Genomic DNA, 18,883 nt, shown 5'->3' on the forward strand with positions numbered 1-18,883 from the left:
TGAGATAGCTTCTCCCTAAAAAATTAGTACATCAACTATTTCCCCTAAAGTTATCTGGACCATATAACTCCCCAGATGCATTCAAGTCTGATGATTTTATACTACCCTTCCTCCTCATAGTCTATTGACTGATTTAGCATTGATCCATTATTCAATCAACAATAAAATTAGCAATGAGATAATTTGCAAGCACAAAAATGTAACAAATAGCCAGACACCAATGGCTTGGACCTGTAATCCTACCTACTCAGAAGGCTAATATCTGAGGATCATAGTTCAAAACCAGCCTGGGCTGAAAAGGCTGGGAGACTCTCATCTCCAATTAACCACCAAAAGCCAGAAAAACTGTGGCTCAGTAATAAAGCACTAGACTTGAACACACACACACAAAAATCTAAGGAATAGTGCCCAGGCCCCAAAGTTCAAGCCCCCAGGACCAGCACTGGATAAACAACAGGCAGAAAATTCACCTGATTTTTAGGATGCTGTAGGGAATCAATTTATAAACTATAAAACATACCATAAGCCATGCACTGGTAACTCATGCCTGTAATCCTAGCTACTCAAGTAGGCTGAAATCTGAGGATCTTGGTTGGAAGCCAGCCTGGCAGAAAAGTCCTTGAGACTCTTAAACAACAAAAAGCAGGAAGTGGAGCCGTGGGTCAAGTTGGACAGCACCAGTCTTGAGTGAAAAAGCTAAGGGATAGCACCTAGGCCCTGAGTTCAAACTCCAATACATGCACACACACAAATAAAATAAAAATAAAAAATAACATAAACTCAATTATTGAGTATTATGTTTTAGTCACCATGTTTCATATCTGGAAATGTGATTACAAAAACAAAAATAAGGGGCTGGGAAGGTGGCTCAGTGGTAGAGCACTTGCCTTGCATGCCTGAGGCCCTGGGTTCGATTCCTCAGCACCACATAAGCAAAAAGAAAAAAGCCAGAAGTGGCGCTGTGGCTCAAGTGGTAGAGTGCTAGACTTGAGCTGAAGAGCTGAGGGACAGCACCCAGGCCCAGAGTTCAGGCCCCACAACTGGACCCAAAACAAAAACAAGTATGGAGATTTTAGAAATATGTAAAAGTTGGTCAACTTTTTTCAACAAACATTTCCTGAGTTATTACAATATATCCCTGGCACTAACAAAGGGGCTGAAAATTAAAACTAATGATGTTCTTTACTGAGATAGAGAAAACAATTCAAAAATTCATTTGGAACAACAAAAGACCTAGAATAGCCAAAGCAGTTCTATGCAAAAGAAGCAATGCAGGTGCTATCACAATATCAGACTTCAAACTCTAATACAGAGCCATAATAACAAAAACAGTTTGGTACTGGCACAAAAACAGATCCAAAGATCAATGGAATAGAAGATCAAGAAATAAAAAATGAGATATTTACGGTTATCTCATATTTGATAAGGGAGCCTAAGACATATAGTGGGGAAAAATAGCCTCTTCAACAACTGGTGTTGGGAAAACTGAGCAGCTATGCAGAAAACTAAAAGTGGATCCCTGCTTGTTATCATGAACTAATCAATTCAAAGTATATCAAAGTCCTCAATGTCAGATCTTAAACTCTGAAACTACTGCAAGTAGGAGAAACATTAGAACTTACAGGTCTAGGCAGAATCTTCTTAAATAGAGTCCCGGGGTACAACAGATAGGAAAGAGACTTGACAAGTGGGACCAGATCAAAATAAAAAGTTTCTGTACAGCTAAGGACGAAGTTACTAAACTAGGAAAACAGCCAACCAATTGGGAAAAGATATTTACCATCAAAGGCCTAATGTCCAATGTATATAAGGAGCTCAAGAAACTAACCCCTCCCAAACCTAATAAACCAATCACTAAATGGGTAAGGAAGCTAAGGAGAGGTAAGACCAGAAGAAGAGGTAAGAATGGCAAAGAAATACACGAGAAAATGCTCATCATCCCTGGCTATAAAGGAAATGCAAATCAAAACAACTCTGAGATTCATCTCACCCCAGTTAGATTGGCCAACATTTTGAATTCAAACAACAAGTGCTGGTGGGAATGTGGGGGAAAAGTAACACTACTGCACCACTGGTGGGAACATAAACTAGTACAACCACTCTGGAAAGCAGTCTGGAGGTTCCTCAAAAAACTAAATAGAAACCTTCCCTACAATCCAGCCATACCACTCTTAGGCATCTACCATGAACATCATGAGCCAGGATATGAAAAGGACACCTCCACATCCATATCCATTGCCACACTATTCACCATAGCCCAGATACGGAAACAGCCCAGATGTCCCACAATAGATGAGTGGATCCAAAAAATGTAGCACCAATATACAATGGAATTTTACACAGCCATTAGAAAGAATAATGTCATCTGCAGGGAGATGGACAGAACCAGAACAAATTATGTTAAGTGAAGTAAGCCAAGATCAGAGAGACAAATGGCACATGTTCTCTATGATATGCAGAAGTTTAGATCTAAAATGCACTGTGATATGACAAATTACAGTGATACCAAAAGAGGATACTCTTAGGAGAGAATCACAAAAATGCAATGCCTAAGCACCTCTTTATATGTATATAAAATAATATACATAGTGAAATGAACTCCCAAGATAAGAAAACAAAAGACTTCTTTCTTTTTTCGATTTTGATGATTCTGTCTTCTTTACCTTATATATAGTGTATTCATGTGTATATCTTCGGGACGGTGGGGGGTACAGAACCCAAGTGAAAAAGTGCAGCAGTGGAGCTCACTGCACATTGATGAAAGTGAACTATACAACTTGTGGGTGGAGATGGGAGGGAGGGAGGGACTGGGAAAGAATGAGAGAACAGCTGGGCACCGGTGGCTCACGCCTATAATCCTAGCTACTCAGGAGGCTGAGATCTGAGGATCACAGTTCAAAGCAAGCCTGGGCAGAAAAGTCCGTGAGACTCTGATCTCCAATAAACCACTAGAAAACTGGAAGGGGCACTATGGCTCAAGAGGTAGAGCTCTCGCCTTGAGCTGAAGAGCTGAGGGACAGCACCCAGGCACAGAGTTCAAGACCCATGACTGACAAAAAAAAAGAATGAGAGAACAGATGACACTGTACGAAAGGAAATGTACTCATTACCTTGACTCGTGTAAATGTAACCCCTCTGTATATCACTTCTATAATAATAAAGTAAATTTTTAAAAACTAAGAACCCATTTTTGCATATAAAGAATTTGAAAAGCACTAGGGTAGAAGAGAACCAGGTCATAACAACAACAACAACAAAAACACAGCTAGTATACATGAACACTTACATGTCAGTCCTAGAATAAGTACATTACCTACCTTATCTCTTTTAATTCTTAGGCAGGGGAATGTGTATGCACATGCATGTGTCACTACTAGACTTGAACAATGGACATATGCTCTTGCTGCTAATGGCTGGCTCTCTATCACCTGAGCCATGCTTTCATTACAACACTTTGTTGGTTAATTGGAAATGGAGTCTGGCAGATTTTTCTGCCAGGGCTAGCTCTTTTGAGAAAAGCTCCTTTTCTATCAAAGTAGGTTGCTTAAAAGTTCCTGCTTTGGCCTAATAGCTTGGCTCTTGTTGATTATATTTGCTAAGATACTATCAGCAAGTAGAGAAAGGAAAAGAGAAAAATTTTAAATGAAAGGTTTTTTTGTGTTAACTGGTTGTTCCAAAATGGAAGAGGCTCCTAAGATTTTTTCAAGGAAGTAGCAGAGGGTATGAGTGTGTTTTGAGATTGCTTGTATACTGTTAATAATCTCACAATCTTTTAATGACTACTAAATACATCCTACCCTCTTCAAACTAGCCAATCATGAGCAAACTGTAAATCTGAGCTCTGAGAATTCAAGCAGAGAGGGAGGACCTGCTGCATTAGGGATAACAAGGGGTGTGGCCTGCAGGCCCTGTGTGATAGCTTGCCAGATTTTTGGCTGAGAGCACACCCTTCTGCACAGAAGTAAAGTTGGCCTTGTTGAGTTCCTTTCAGATTGGAATCTGCATTCCTATGTGATACTCCAACAGCCCAAGCCATTTCTAATTCTCAGCCTCCCACGTAGCTAGGATTATAGGCATGAGCTACTAGTATCCAACCTCTTCTAATTCTTATAATAGGCCAAGTTCAAACTCCAATATCACAAAGAAGACAGGGGAGGGGAGGCTCTCTGGTATAGTGAGAGCAAAAGGCAAGATACAAAAGACTATATAGCAAGCTGAAAACTGGTAGCTAACACCTGTCCTAGCTACTCAGGAGGCTGAAATCTGAAGAATCTCATTTCAAAGCTAACCCAAGCAGTGAAGTCCTTAAGACTCCATTTCTTTTTGTGTTTATGTACCAATACTGGAACTTGAACTCAGGTCCTTAGCACTGTGCTTTAGCTTTATTTGGTGAAGAATAGTTCCATAGCTCCATTTTGGTACTGGGGATTGAATACAGGGTTATGTACATACCAGGAAAGCACTGTACCACTTATGCTATACTTCCAGACAAAGTGACTGAGTCCAAATGCATCATATAAAACATGGAGTAAAATCTATGAGTAAAGCAACCCAGACATAATGAAATAGATTGCTTAACTTCTGCCTTGTTATAAACAAGCTGCCACTCTGCCTCTCAGAAAGAATTGGCTTATACTTTCAAAGCAAGTACTACGAAGTCCCTTTGCCAAAACTCCCAGGGTGAGAGGCGGCCATTGTGAAGACTTCCTGAAGTTCCAATAAGTCCTCAACCCATTGTGCCAGCCACTGACAACACCAGTGTTCCTGAAAGTGTGTATGAGGTGCAAACCAATGAGTTAAGCTTTGTGGGTGCTGGGAGCCACTACAAAACATCTTCCCACTTTGCCAGTTTTTGCTTTGAAAATCACACAATCCTACTATCCCATCCTGTAGAAACCAAGAAGCAGCAGGTGAAAGATGTCAAAGCCACATATTCAGACTGATCAGGGAACAAGCCAGTCTGATTAGGGGATAAGTGACCTCATCTATAAACACTTTCCCAGAGTGGAAGCTAAATAAGGAGAAAAACTAAACAAAGATATACAATCCCTGACTCCTACCCAAAATTACCATCGTCTTCCCAGGAATTTTTATGGAGCACTGAACTACAGAAGGAAAAGTAAAAAGTTTTAAAAATGAGAGAAGAAAGAGAAGGGTAAAGAGCATGGTGGAAGGAGGAATAGTAATGGGAGAGAGAATAATGGGATGCAGGCAGGTACACTGCAGGCTGTAAGAATAACTTTAAAAAATCTCCAGGAGAGGATGGCCTATGAATATAATCATGTTACAAGGAGTCAAGACAGAGAAGGCCCCCATCAATAAGTTCCAACAGCTTCTAAGAAAACTATAACTTTTCTTAGCACAAACGACATACTCCTGAAATGAATCCCTAAATTAAACCCATACAGGTCTTTGGAAAACATCCTGGCTGTCACCAACATTGTCCCCTCCTCCAAACATCTGCCAATCTGCAGAGGAAAAAGCTGCTTAAAATAAAGCAGTTGGAAATTTTTCCCATGAGCCACTATTCCTTAAGTGTTCCAATAGTTGGTGGTCACACTGGGATGCCACAGGCCCTGTCTATAGTCCTTTAAGTTCTGTTAGGATTTCTTCTGCCCCCATTCCAACACTCAGAGCTGAGAAAGTCCCACAACCACCCACTCATCCTCACAATAAATTATAATTTGCTTTTGGTATTTCCAATTAGAATTGGACAAAATCAATGAAGCCAGGAAGAAAATAAAATAGTGTGCCTCTTCAAAAACCACATACCTAGAATAAAATATCCAACATCCAATGCAAAACCTCTTTTCCTTAACTAAGGAGAAAACCAAGAATCAGCATCTACATGGGGAAAAAAATTCTATATGCAAGAATGTTACCTGGTGGGTAGAGATCTCTACACACACACACACACACACACACACACACACACACACACACACACACACACACACACACACCACAAATGGAAGTCTAAACCACACACACACACACACACACACACACACACACACATACACACACACACACACACACAAATGAAAGTCTAAACCACAAAGGCTTGGTTCCCTCCCTTGGGAAAATAGTTTTTAAGCAATATCTCAACCATTATCATTTGACAATTCAAGGATTTATCTACTTATTAAGTGGCATTTATCATGAATACTCAGCTGAAATTTCTAGGTGTCACATTGTTAGGACATGTCACAAAGAAATATTACTGGCTGCTCCCTTTTATCCCTCCTTAGAACTTGCTCTATTCACAATTTTTTTATTTTAATTTTTTATTGTGAAAATACTACACAAAGGGGTTACAGTTACATGAGCAAGGTAATGCGTACATTTCTTATCCAACATTGTTGCCTCCTCCTTTGTTTTTCCCTTACCATCCCTTCCCTCCTACCCCACCCCCTCTCCTATTCACAAGTTAAAATGCCAGACCACTACAAAGTATGACCATTCCCCCACGAAGGCCCCTACTCCACCTACAAGGAAAGTTATGAAACTAGAGAACAGGCCAGAATTACAGGAGCCAGAAACAGAAGCTGAAAGTGAAGGATGAAGGAAGAACAAGAAATAGAAACAATGCTTATAAAATACTTCTATCAATCTACGTCCAACGCTGAAATTAAAAGAACTGTACCAAACTTTCTTGTTTTCATATATAATCAACATGATCTGAAAACTATATATGCATTGTGCATGAAGTATCCCAGCGTGATAGTTTTCCTGGATCTCTCATAATATCTGATAAAATTCAATGGTCCAGACAGGAAAGGTTAAGCTCCATAGTTGATCAAACGATTCTAGTTCCAAGTGGTAGTAATATACCTGAACTGCAACACTCCAGAATCACTCAGCAGCACTATAAAAAGGTAGATCAACAGATTGCTCCAATGATCTGGAACACGTTAACTCTAATAGCCCCTCTCACATATATGGGTCTCTTTTCCTCAGGCATACTAACACAAAGGAGCTTTCTACATATACACACATGCACTCAATTAATATCTGAGCTCAGGAAACTAAGTATCAGGTTGCCCACCCAATACACTGGGAAGTTAAACCTCACCCCCACCCCCAACTACCACCACAGTTTCTATATTCAGAAAGCCCTCCTTTTACCTCTAACCCTGACACCAATGGAAAGATCAGGTAACATTCAAGTCTTTACACAGATGACAAGCTGGAAATCAGACCAAAGGCCAGACCCCTCAGGGAAAATCTGAAAACCCAATTGAAGCCATCCGCAGGCACCAATGAGAAACAGAAGGCAAAGTTCAATTCAACAAGAATGAGATTTTCTTGAACTACTCAGCCCAGAAATAGTGCTTAAAGACTATGGATTCCCAAGGATCAGGAGATTTCAAAATCTAGACTGTGGTAAAGGGATAAACATTTGATAAAAGTTAATCTAAAAAATCCTCCATGCTGACTACTGGTGGCTCATGCCTATAATCTTAGCTACTCAGGAGGCTGAGAACTGAGGATCATGGTTCAAAGCCAGCCAGGGCAGAAAAGCACGTGAGACTCTTATCTCCAATAAACCACCAGAAAACCAGAAGTGGCACTGTGGCTCAAGTGGTAGAGCTCTTGCCCTGAGCTGAAGAGCTGAGGGACAGCACACAGGCCCAGAATTCAAGCCCCATGACCGACAAAAAAAAAAGTCCTCTAACCCAACTAAGACATGATATATACATATGTGTATATATGTATTTATAAGTATGTATAGTACATATACACACATATATGCATACATATACATACATTCATTTTATTTATTTTGTGCTTGAACTCAGGGTCTGGGCACTGTCCTTTAGCTTTTTCATTCAGAACAAGTACCCTACCACTAGAGCCATATCTCTATTCTAGCTTTTCTGTTGTTAATTGGAGACAGATATCTCAAGGACTTTCCTGCCTGGGCTAGCTTTGAACCACAATCCTCAAATCTCAGCCTCCTGAGTAGTTAGGACTATAGGTATAAGCTCCCAGCACCCAGCTTGATGTGTCATTTTTGAAAACAAGAGTTTGAGTGCATTGGGGGGGGGGGGGGCGGGGGGAGGAGGTGGGGATTAAACTCAGAACCTGTAGGTGCTCTACCACTAAGTCACACCAATAACTCAATTTTCTAGGTCCCTTTTTGCTTTATTCCCAGGCTGCCCAGGGATGCAATCATCCTGTTTGTGCTACCAGGTTGATGGGGATGAAGGCACATACTACTGTGCCTAACCATTCTGCTTCCTTTGTAGACGGAGGTGACAGGCACATGATGGATGTCACAAACCTTTATGCCTAGGCTGGTCTTGGACCTCAATCTTTAACTCCCAAGCACCTAGCATTACAAGTGTGTTACAAGCATTTACAGTGTACCAGGCTTCAAATATTCTCTCTCTCTCTCTCTCTCTCTCTCTCTCTCTCTCTCTCTCTCTCTCTCTCTCTCTCTCTCTCTCTCTCACTCTATTTTTTAGTCAGCAGTGGGGCTTGAACTCTGGGCCTGGGGGCTGTCCCTCAGCTCTTCAGCTCAAGTATAGCGCTCTACCACTTGAGCCACAGCACCACTTCCAGTTTTCTGGTGGTTAACTGGAGATCAGACTCTCCTGCCAAGGCTGGCTTTGAACCACGATTTCCAGATCTCAGCCTCCTGAGTAGCCACCAGTGCCCATCTCTTTCTTTTGGTCAGTTATAGGGCCTCAGAGCTGTCTCTGAGCTTTTTCAGCTCAAAGCTGCACTCTACCACTTTGTGCCACAGCACCCTTCTAGTTTTCTGGTGGTTAATTGAAGATAAGAGTTTCATGGACTTTTCTGCCTGGGCTGGCTTCAAACCACAATCCTCAGATCTCAGCCTCTTAAGTAGCTGGGATTACAACTGTGAGCCACAGGCACCTGGCATTTCAAATGGTTTTTTAAAGACTAAATCTTACAAGTGGGAGGAAGGAGGTAAAAGGGGTAAGAGTTGGGGGACTGAGGAAAGGTACAGGCATTTCAAGTAGAAGGAACAGAAAGAAAACTGGAATTTCTCAGAAACAACTTCTTGGACATGAATGTGGGGAGGAAGTATTTAAAGAAATAGGGGTTGGAGGTGGGGGAGATGGGAAGGGATGGAAAAGGGAAACAAAGGAGGAGGCAACAATGCTTGATAAGAAATGTACTCATTATCTTACCCATGTAATTGTAACCCCTCTGTACAGTATTTTCACAATAAAAAAAAAAAGAAAAAAAAAAAGAAATAGGGCTAGAAATAAATGTAGGATGTCAGGTCTGAATGACTTGGTAGGACAAAAAAAAAAAAAAACTTCATCCTGAGGTCAAATGCCAATTTTCAAAAGATTTTAAGCCAGAGGTAACAGATTCGATCTCCATATAGATCACTCCCATAACAGTCTGAAAGGTCTGAGGAGACTGAAAAGAGAAAGCACACAAATATCCCTGCTCAATTTCCCAACGTGAGCAAAGTGCCATCTTCTTGATGCAACTTTTACTTGAACTCAGGGCTTGGGTACTGTCCCTGAGCTTTTGTCCCAAGACTAGTGTTCTATCACTTGAGCCACAACTCCTCTTCTGGATTTTTGGTGGTTAATTGGAGGTAAGAGTCTCAGGACTGGGCTAGGAAGGTAGCTCAGTGGTAGAGTGCTTGCCTTGCATGCATGAGGCCCTGGGTTCGATTCCTCAGTACCACATAAGCAGAAAAAAAAAGCTGGAAATGGTGCTGTGGCTCAAGTGGTAGAGTGCTAGCCTTGAGCTGAAGAGCTGTGGGACAGCACCCAGGCCCAGAGTTCAGGCCCCATTACTGGCAAAAAAAAAAAAAAGAGTCTCAGGACTTTCTTGTCTGGGCTGGCTTTGACCTACGATCCTCACATCTCAGTCCTCCTTAATAACTAGGGTTACAGGCTTTGCTTTATGCAACATATTTAAACAATAAAACAAAAATTTTAAAGGCAACTTTTTCCCTTCTCTTGCATCTCACAGAACCTGAAACAGCAGTCAATCTGTTTACCCTCCCCCCTCCTTCCCAGTGGAGCTCCCTAGGTTTTATGAAAATCCACATCCCCAGTACAAGGACTGGGATTCTTCAGTAGTCTTTTCACTCCTTTAGGAAAGAGTGAGATGGTCTTCCTCTCACTCTAACAAGAGACCCTGATGACTAGTTCGCTCCCCTCTACTCCTTGGATAGCAAGTAAATGACGTTTCCCAGTTTCAGTTTAATACACTGCTCATCTCTAACAGTTCCCAGCTCTGGCACTTAATCAATCAGAAGCACATTAACCACTCCATGCTGATCAAGCAGTAAGCAGGAACTTACCACACAGCAGTACCACACAGCAGGATATAAGAAGAGCAAGAAATAAACATTTGGCACTGGGTTCCATGAGAGACACTTGAAATACTCTTAGTTACTGATTGCAGTAGCTCCTAAGAGTATATATAATTCTCTCACTTCACAGATGTGTGAACAGAACACAGGGATGTTCAATACCTCACTATAGACTGTTCAGCTGTCTAAGATTCAAATTCAAGCATGAGAAACTCTAAACTGTCTTCACCATATGTGAAGTACATACGGACAACAAGTATGTTCACACACTAAGACTGCCAATAATAGTAATAATATCTATTTTTTTAAAAAAAGAGAGAGGTAGCCAGCCAGTGCCTCATGTCTGTAATTCTAGCTACTTGATAGACTGAGACCTGGAGAATAGTTTCAAAGCTAGCACGAGCAGAAAAATTTGCAAAACCCCACTTCCAATTAATCAGCAAAATGCTAGACTGAAGGTATGGCTCAAGTGATAAAGTGCCAGCCATGAGCAAGAAAGCATGAAGCCCTGAGTTTAATCCCAAAAACTAGCACACATACACACACAAACATACACAAAAGAGCCCATGTCTTATGGTCTCAAATTAAGGCTCACTTAAGAAGTCAATCACAACTAAGAACATAACTAGAATCTCCAAATGTAACCCAAAAGGTAACTCCTGAGCATTAATGACCAAAAAAATGTTCAGGCTCAAATAATGAAGACAATCTAGCTATACTTCAGAAAAATTAATCTTCCAAACTTATTCCCTCTGGTCTCCAAAATGCCTGAAAAGGGCCATGGTCAATTGTTCACTCATTTTGTCTTGGATGATTTCCCAAACTATTCTACCAACCAACATTACAATAATATGTCCAGGATTCACTTGGCCGTTCTGATCCGATTTGTCCCAATCCCGGCTCAAGCAGCTTTGAGCTACCCTCCTAACTAGATCAGCACCAGCCAATGAGTTTATTCAAGCTGATCTGTGATGGATTAGATAATGAAACCTTAGCCAAGTAAGCTGCCTGCTCATATTGGGGCTGGAGAAGAGAAGAATAAGAAACCCAATACTCCTAAGGGCCACCTAAAACACCAAATGCACCCGCCATGCCTGCCTCCATCTGTCTGCTCAAGCTCCAATTACTGCCATTTTCTTTTCTCATCTCCCTGGCTCTTCCCTTCTGTCTCCAAAGGAAGTACACATTTGCCCAGATTAAAGATATTTATGATATTGTCTTTACAAATGTACCAAAAAATTTTCAAACAAATCCACTCACTAAAGTAATTGCCTTTATTCTTTCTGCAAATAATCAAAGCCTTGTATCCAACTTTGAAGCCCTGAGAGATGTCACACTAGAGATTAACTAGCATGGTTCTTGTTTACACTATGTAGTATGCTGAATTTCTTTCTCCAAAGTCCTGTAATCTTGAGGCCTGTCTACAAAGTCTGCTTTATAACAAAATGAAAGTTAAGTTGGCTTCTGTTGTGTTCACATGTCAGTGTGACAGACAAAAAAATGACAAGGTGACTAGAAGATGGAAAACAGAGACAAATCCAACTCAAGCTAATTACCTGAGTCACTCTGAAAAATAATTCTACTTTGATGTCAGATGCTTTCCTTCTCAAACATATTCCCAGTTTTACATTGCCAGGCTTCCATGTGAAGCTTAAAAAAAAATCAGCAACTTTTATATGACCACCCCTCAATTTCTCCAGCTATAATATTTACCACTCTCAGAGTTCATAGAGTTCAAGTTTTAACCCCTAACGTGAGATAGAGCCTTTGAGAGGTAATTAAGACTTGATGAAGTCATAAAAATACAACAACACTATGAGATAAGTACGCCTACAAGAATTCTCAAAGTAGAGGTATTGCTCAAGTGGTAGAGCACCAGCCTTGAGCAAAAAAGCCAAGCTACAGCACAAAACCTTAAATTTAACACCCAGAAAGGGCACTAAGTAAATATATGTTGTGGTTCACACCTATAAAAACAGTAGGATCGAGCTGAGCACCAGTGACTCATACCTGTAACCCTACCTACTCAGGAGGATTAGAACTGAGGATCAAAGTTTGAAACCAGCCTGAGCAGAAAAGTCCATGAGAGTATTATCCCCAATTAAGCACCCAAAAAATGGAAGTGGAGCTGTGGCTCAAGTAGTAGGGAGCTAGCCTTGAGGACAGTGCCTAGGCCCCGAGTTCAAGCCCTAAGACTGGCACCAATTATTTTTTAAAATTTTTTAAAAGACAGGAGGATTGAAATTCAAGGATAGGCCAGCCCTCCCCCCCCCCCCCGAAAAAAAAGTGACACCCAATCTTGAAAAACAGGCGAAACAAGTTGGAAGCACACCTATAATCCCAGCTACTCCAAAGGCAGAGGCAGAAGGAGACTACTCTGAACCTGGCAAAAGCACAGGACTCTATCAAGAAAAATAAACTGAAGTAAAAAAGATCTGAGGAAAGTGGAGGTGTGGTAAAGCATCCACCTCGATTGAACAAGCCAAGCAAGAATGTGAGCCTCTGAGTTCAAGTACCAGTACAGGCACAAATAAAGAAAAAGGGCTCAAAGATAGTTTAGTTGGTAGAGTACTTAGAGTACTTGCCTAGCAAGCTCAAGGCCCTGAGTTCAAACCCAATTACCATCCAAAAAAAAAAAAAGTCAACTGCTCTTCCTCTGAGGATAAGCCATGAAGAACACACAACCAGGAGCTATCTACATGCCAGGAAGCAGACTCTTGCCACATACCAAATCTGTTGATCTATTAATTGTAGACTTCTTAGCCAACTTCTCAAAACTAGGAAAAATAAATGTCATTTCCAACACCCAGTCTATGGTATTTTTATTGCTGCAGCATGAGAAGACTGCCAGAGATAGAAATTTCAGTAATTTTAGTGAGATATTTATGAAAGGAAATGCATTATTTGTACAACTCTAACAGCATGCTGCTAAAGAACTAAAAACCCAAATGAGGTACAAAGAGACATCCACCCAGGAAGAAATAAACCTAGAATGAGAAAATAGGAAGACAAACCACATTAATGGATATGACATCCACAAAGCAACTCCAACCTGCCCGGGAGAACTACTTCCTAGAGACCAGAGGAGTCTCTCAGCTATGAGCCACTATGATCAAGTGCAGAACTGACTCAGGGAACTGGACTAACGACTACAGTCAGAAGTAATTACTCGGCCATCTAATAATCACATATCAACTTTTCACTGCCATAATGAATTTTGCTGAAAGCTATAAGTAATATAGCAGCAAGCAGCCAAGTTCCTAGAAAGTTGCACAAAAACAGAATTTTTGATAGCTGTTTACATTGCTAGAAAAGTTGACCAAAATAATTCATTCCTCAGTATATCTGATGGAAAATAAATTAATACATACCAGTGAGATGAATCTCCAACATCTATACATGTAACTCAATTACCTGTCTACCAAGTTAGAATAACTACTTCCAAGTATCCTCTTCAACAACTAACTACACTTCTCAAACTGTTCATCAATTTCCAAATTGAATTACTCTTTCCTTCTACTCCATTCTCTATTTCTACCCTACTCGTTCATACCTGTGCTCACTCTCTCTGTTCATTGCTTCAGTACATTGCACTGAACACACCAATCCTTCCTCTCTCTACTTTAGGTTTTGTCTGAGCCTAAAGCTCATAAACACAAAGCACCAGGGATTCCATGGGACTCCACTTTGGGAAGTAATGATCTTCTCCAAAATCTTAGTGGCTGCAACTCAACGGGGGTCAGCTTTGGAATCTGAGGCTTAGGGTTGCAGCTCCAGTTAGTAAGCAGCCTTAGGAAATTAACCCCAGTAAATGATTTTGTTCTGTAAAAAGGGGGTTAATCCTTTGGCACACAAAGGGTCCAGATAAATTTGTTATAGTAACGTCATCTCCGATTTTCATCATTTTTTAAAGTCCCTTACATGTGTAAACAGTAAATTTCAACTGTGTTTTAATATGAATCAAGCACACACTATATACTCAAATCAAAACAGTCAAGTGTTCTGAAGAATAAACACAAACGAAATACAGTTCCTATCTTGTGGAAGTTCACGATGTTATTAGGGAAATAAAAGTAGCAAAGTCATTAAGAAATAATAAAAGATGAGGCATAAATATGAATATACCAGAAGGCAAGGGTAGAGTACAAACACTGTCAACCCCACTGTCAGGAAAAGCTTCAAAGACAGATATATAAGATGTAAGAATATGCTTTACGACAAACTCATATTCAAAAATACATGAAGCTACTTACACAGGGCTTACAGGCATTCCTAAGCCATTACCAAACTGTTACCATCTCCTAAGAATGGCAAGTAGATTCTGATCCAGCCACAACACACAGAAGACATGTGTCAATGTCTTGATGATCTGGGTTCCTCTTATCTGACTGAATCCTCTCTCCTCACTTCACTCAAAGTTCTGTACAAAGGCTTCCCTGACCATCTTCATTATTCTCTGTCCCTTTCCCTGCATAAGTTTGCTTGTTAGCCTATCAACACCTAATAAAAGTTGTTTGTGTGCTTATTAGACATCCTTTCCCATTAGAATGTTACTTTTGCTGGGCACCAGTGGCTCACACCCATAATCCTAGAAAGACTCAGGAGGCTGAGATCTGAGGGTCACAGTTCAAAGCCAGCCAGGGCAGAAAAGTCCCTGTGAGATTCTTATCTCCAGTTAACCACTCAAAAACCAGAAGTGGCACTGTGGCTCAAGTGGTAGAGCACTAGCTTTGAGCACAAAGAAGCTCAGGAACAGTGCCCAGGCCCTGAGTTCAAGCCCTACAATCGACAAAAAAGAATGTTACTTTCATGTGAATAGGATCTTTCTTTGTTCATTAATGTATCCCCTAGGGTTACACAGTGTCTGGATGTTCATTAAACATTAGTTCAATAAATATTAAATATATACATACTCACATATTCTTTTTAACCTTTCAGCCAATTCTCTCCCCACCTAGATTATGTGCAAGACAGGGAATTTGACATATTTTTTTGAAGACAACTTATTCTTATAAGTAGGAAGCAAAGGCCCAAAAACAAGGGCCTTCCCCAGGATAATATAACTAGTCAAAGGCAGAGAAGAGAGCTCTTACGTTTGTGACATGGTATGATGAAACTATATCAGGTATGTGCAAAATGAAAAATGAAGCACATCCATAAATACAAGTGGTAAAAGGAAGACTTTTCTGTGGGACAGTTCTACATTCTCCAATTGTACCCAAGGGACCATTTAATGCACTCCTACTTCAGCACATGCCCAAGCCTCTGTACAACGCTCCCTTTCCAAGTTTCACTCTCCTTAGCAGTTTGAAGGCCATCAGGAATAGGCACTAGGCAGAAAGGGGAAGAGGGATGGAGGTTTAACTATTAACTATGACTGATAGAAAAATAAATAAATACGTATGTATAGGCCAGGTGGAACACACCTACTAGGACATGCTCAGGAGCACTTCCGGCCAGTCCTCCCACATTACCATGCAATGCTAACCACCTCACCTGAATTCTCCCAGTACCCCTCTGCATTTTTTCCCAGGGTCCAGAGCTTTTACATCTCACAATCCCTCTGCTTCTTCTAGTGAGAATAATAGCAGGCAAACAAAATTCAAAAACACCAACAGGGTCATTTTACCTATACAGTAGAAGAAGCGGTGGACTCAGCAAAGACCAAGAGGTACACAACAAACATGCCAGGCCTAATACAGCTCCAACTCTAACACAGGAAGTCAGGGAGTGCCTTGAGAAGCAGGCAGAAAAGCACAGGAAGTCTTTTAGCACTGCAGAGATTTCCAAGCTTGGTGTAATGGAGAAAGCACAGGAATAGGAATGAGAAGGCCAGGCTCCTAGTTCCAGTTGTGCAACTAGCTAACTAGGTAGCCTTATGCAAGTCACTAGTCTTTTCTGGACTTTTAATTCCCAATCTATAAAATGAAATGGTTAAAACATGCTGGGAGTTGAGTTCTTCCTCCACTCCCCCCCAAAAAACAAAGATTTTAAAAGGTACTAACTGTTCTCCACAAAAAGACACAGGAATGATCTTCCTAAGAGTCTTCCAAGTCTTATGCAGGTTAAGAATTCCTGCAAAAGATGATGATGTCTCTGGTCCCTTCTATCTCTAACATTCTAGGATTCTAAGAGAATTAGATGTCTATGAACAATTGCTGCTTGGTGTACCTCACCATTTCACAGTATATATTCTCTGAATACAGACTAAATCCTAAAAACTCTACCTGACATCCCCCATACCTTGCCTATTCCAGACCCTAACTAGCTAGCTTATCCCTAGAGTCCACAACTCAGAATCCAGTCTACTAACAGCCACAGAAAGTTTTCTTCTATACCCCAGGGCATTCAAGAGACACAAAGTGTCCTAGAGGTGTAGCATGCAATTGAGAAAGTGCAGCAGGGACACGGCTTGTGTCCCTCTTCAGACTCATTAGCGTACGTCACTAAATTAATGAGACAGCACCAGGGTATCCCCACTCTACCAAACTCCGTGCACTTCTCACCCTCCCTCGTGTAACTGATTCAACCCACAATCTAAGCCACATCCCCTTTGGTCTCTCTCTCGAGGTTTTTTTGTTGTTGTTTTTCCCCTTTTTCAACCTTTTCATAACTCCTCTTCAAATGTCTCTCATTCTCCATCCCAGCGAGCGCCCACGGCTCCCCCAAAGTACCCTTTTCATGGGAGCTTTCCCACCAGGACCCCTGCTGGAGGTCCCTGTCCCAAAAGACCCGATTTCCCAAGGAACTAGGGAAGGACTTGAAGAGATGGACCGCAACCCAATCGTGTTCGTTTTTTCCCCCCAAAACTTATTCGCTCGTGCGGCCCCTTGTCCTCTCGGGAACCAGGACCCGCCTGGACACCCTGGGACCCTGCACCCCCTCGCTTCCAAGCCTGAGCTCGCCCACCTTCTCAGCCAGGCCGCGGCCCGCCCCCTCCCCTCCGCACCAACCCACCGGGACCCCTCAAGCGTGCCTCCCGCTCCACGGCAGGCTCCTCCCCCTCCACGACAGAAGCCCCGGGGCCGCCCCTTCGGGTCCCGCCCGCACCCCGCGATAACGGGGCGCCCGTCCCGCGCGGTCACCTGCATCCCGCCGCCGTCGGCCGCTGCCTCCTCGGTGCGCGGCCGCTTGCTCAGGCCGGGCTCGGCTCCGTCTCCTCCCGCTCCGGGAACCGGCAGCTCCAGCTCCGACTCCCGCTTCATGCCCCGGGCAGCGGCGCCGGGTCCGAGCTGAGGCAGCTGCTGCGTCTGAGCGCCTTCCGCCATCCGCCCGTGCCCCCCTCGCCTCCGGGAGCCGGGCGACCCGCGACAGGCCACCTCCCCCTGGGCCTCGGCCCCGACTGTCGCGACAGGCGGGAGCGCGCCTGCCCCGCCCCCCGCGTGCGTGCGTGCGTGCGCGCGCCCGCCCGGCGCCTCAGGTTGCGCCGCGGCTCCTCCGCCCGCCGGCCGGCCCTGAGGGTCGTGGGCGCGGGACGCCGGTAGTCACGACGGCCGCCTCCTCACACACACACACACACGTGCGCGCGCGCCGTCCGCCAGACCGACCGGGCCGCCGCGCCTCCTCGTCCCTCGCGCTCCCGGGTCGCCGCCGGCCCGCGACGCTCACTCCCTCTCAGCCCCTCACAACACGCCGGCCGCGGGAGGAAGGGGGCGGTCCGAGCTCCCGAGGCGTGGGGTGGGCTGTTTATTTGGAAGGAGGAGGGACGCGCCGCAGGAGCGAGCTGACTGGCCCGGATCCTCCGACCCGCCACAGTGGCAGCACCGGGAAGGCGGGGAGAGGGAAAGGAGGAGGGAGGGATCGGGGCGTCGGACTCGGTCCCGCGCAGGAGGCTGTGGCGAGGGGGCGGCGGCGGCGGCGGCGGCTGAGTCCGCGGAGGGGCGGGGCCAGAGGGGCGGGGCACGGCGGTGGGCGGGGCTTTTGAGGGGCGGCGCCAGCGCCCCTCGTCAGTCTCCGCTGCCTTCGCGCCGGCCTCCCGAGGGAAGCCGGGAAGGAGTCGGGAAGGCTCGGGAATCTCCGGCCTGGGCCCGGGAAGGTCCCAAAGGCCCGGGTGGCTGGAGGGGGCGGGGCCCCCAGAGGTCCTGAGACCTGAGATTTTTCTTCTCCCGCTTGCAGGGCGAGGTCTGAGCACTTGTGACCCGAGCTCACCTACCTGGCTACCTGTGCTCGTGGAGCGGATACGAAGATCGGGGCTCGCAAGATGGGAGGCGGGGAATGAAGGCACTCCTCCAACCAGTTCTGAGAGCTTTTAGCCTATTAATTATTACCACATCCCTGATCATCTTAATACCGGATGTTCCTAAGAGCTTTGCAGTTTGTTCGATTGAGTCACACCCCCGTTTTGAGGCTGGTTGATGGAGGTAGGGAAAATTGTCTCCTTTCCATCAATGATCCTGAACTTCCTCAAGTACCGAAACAAAAAAATAATGTGACCCATCCAGATCGCTGGAGGCCAGGGCGCATTCTCTTTCTCTAACTCTGCTGCCTGAGTAGCACTTCATTGCTTCTCAGCCTCTTGCACTTAGAGATGTATGCAATAAGCATTCTCTCCTATTTCTCTCCAGACTG

General features: G+C 43.6%; 1 protein-coding gene across 18 annotated transcripts in view; it reads right to left on the reverse strand.

Annotated features, from left to right (window-relative positions):
• The window catches only part of LOC138811691 (RNA binding protein fox-1 homolog 2), a 245,889-nt gene extending 227,944 nt beyond the window's left edge, over positions 1–17,945 (reverse strand). For 8 of the 18 annotated variants that reach the window (XM_069999412.1, XM_069999406.1, XM_069999407.1 and 5 more), the window contains exon 1: positions 17,401–17,942. In XM_069999412.1, coding sequence (XP_069855513.1) covers positions 17,401–17,583 — 183 coding nt within the window. In that variant the 5' untranslated portion in view covers positions 17,584–17,942. Of the gene's footprint in view, positions 1–17,400 lie in introns of all 18 variants that reach the window. The other 10 variants (XM_069999413.1, XM_069999408.1, XM_069999410.1 and 7 more) reach the window with 3 other exon arrangements.
• Positions 17,946–18,883: the final 938 nt, after the last annotated feature.

The sequence above is a fragment of the Dipodomys merriami genome, unplaced genomic scaffold (assembly GCF_024711535.1).
Source record: "Dipodomys merriami isolate MVZ:Mamm:240054 unplaced genomic scaffold, mDipMer1.0.p SCAF_55, whole genome shotgun sequence".
NCBI lineage: Eukaryota > Metazoa > Chordata > Mammalia > Rodentia > Heteromyidae > Dipodomys > Dipodomys merriami.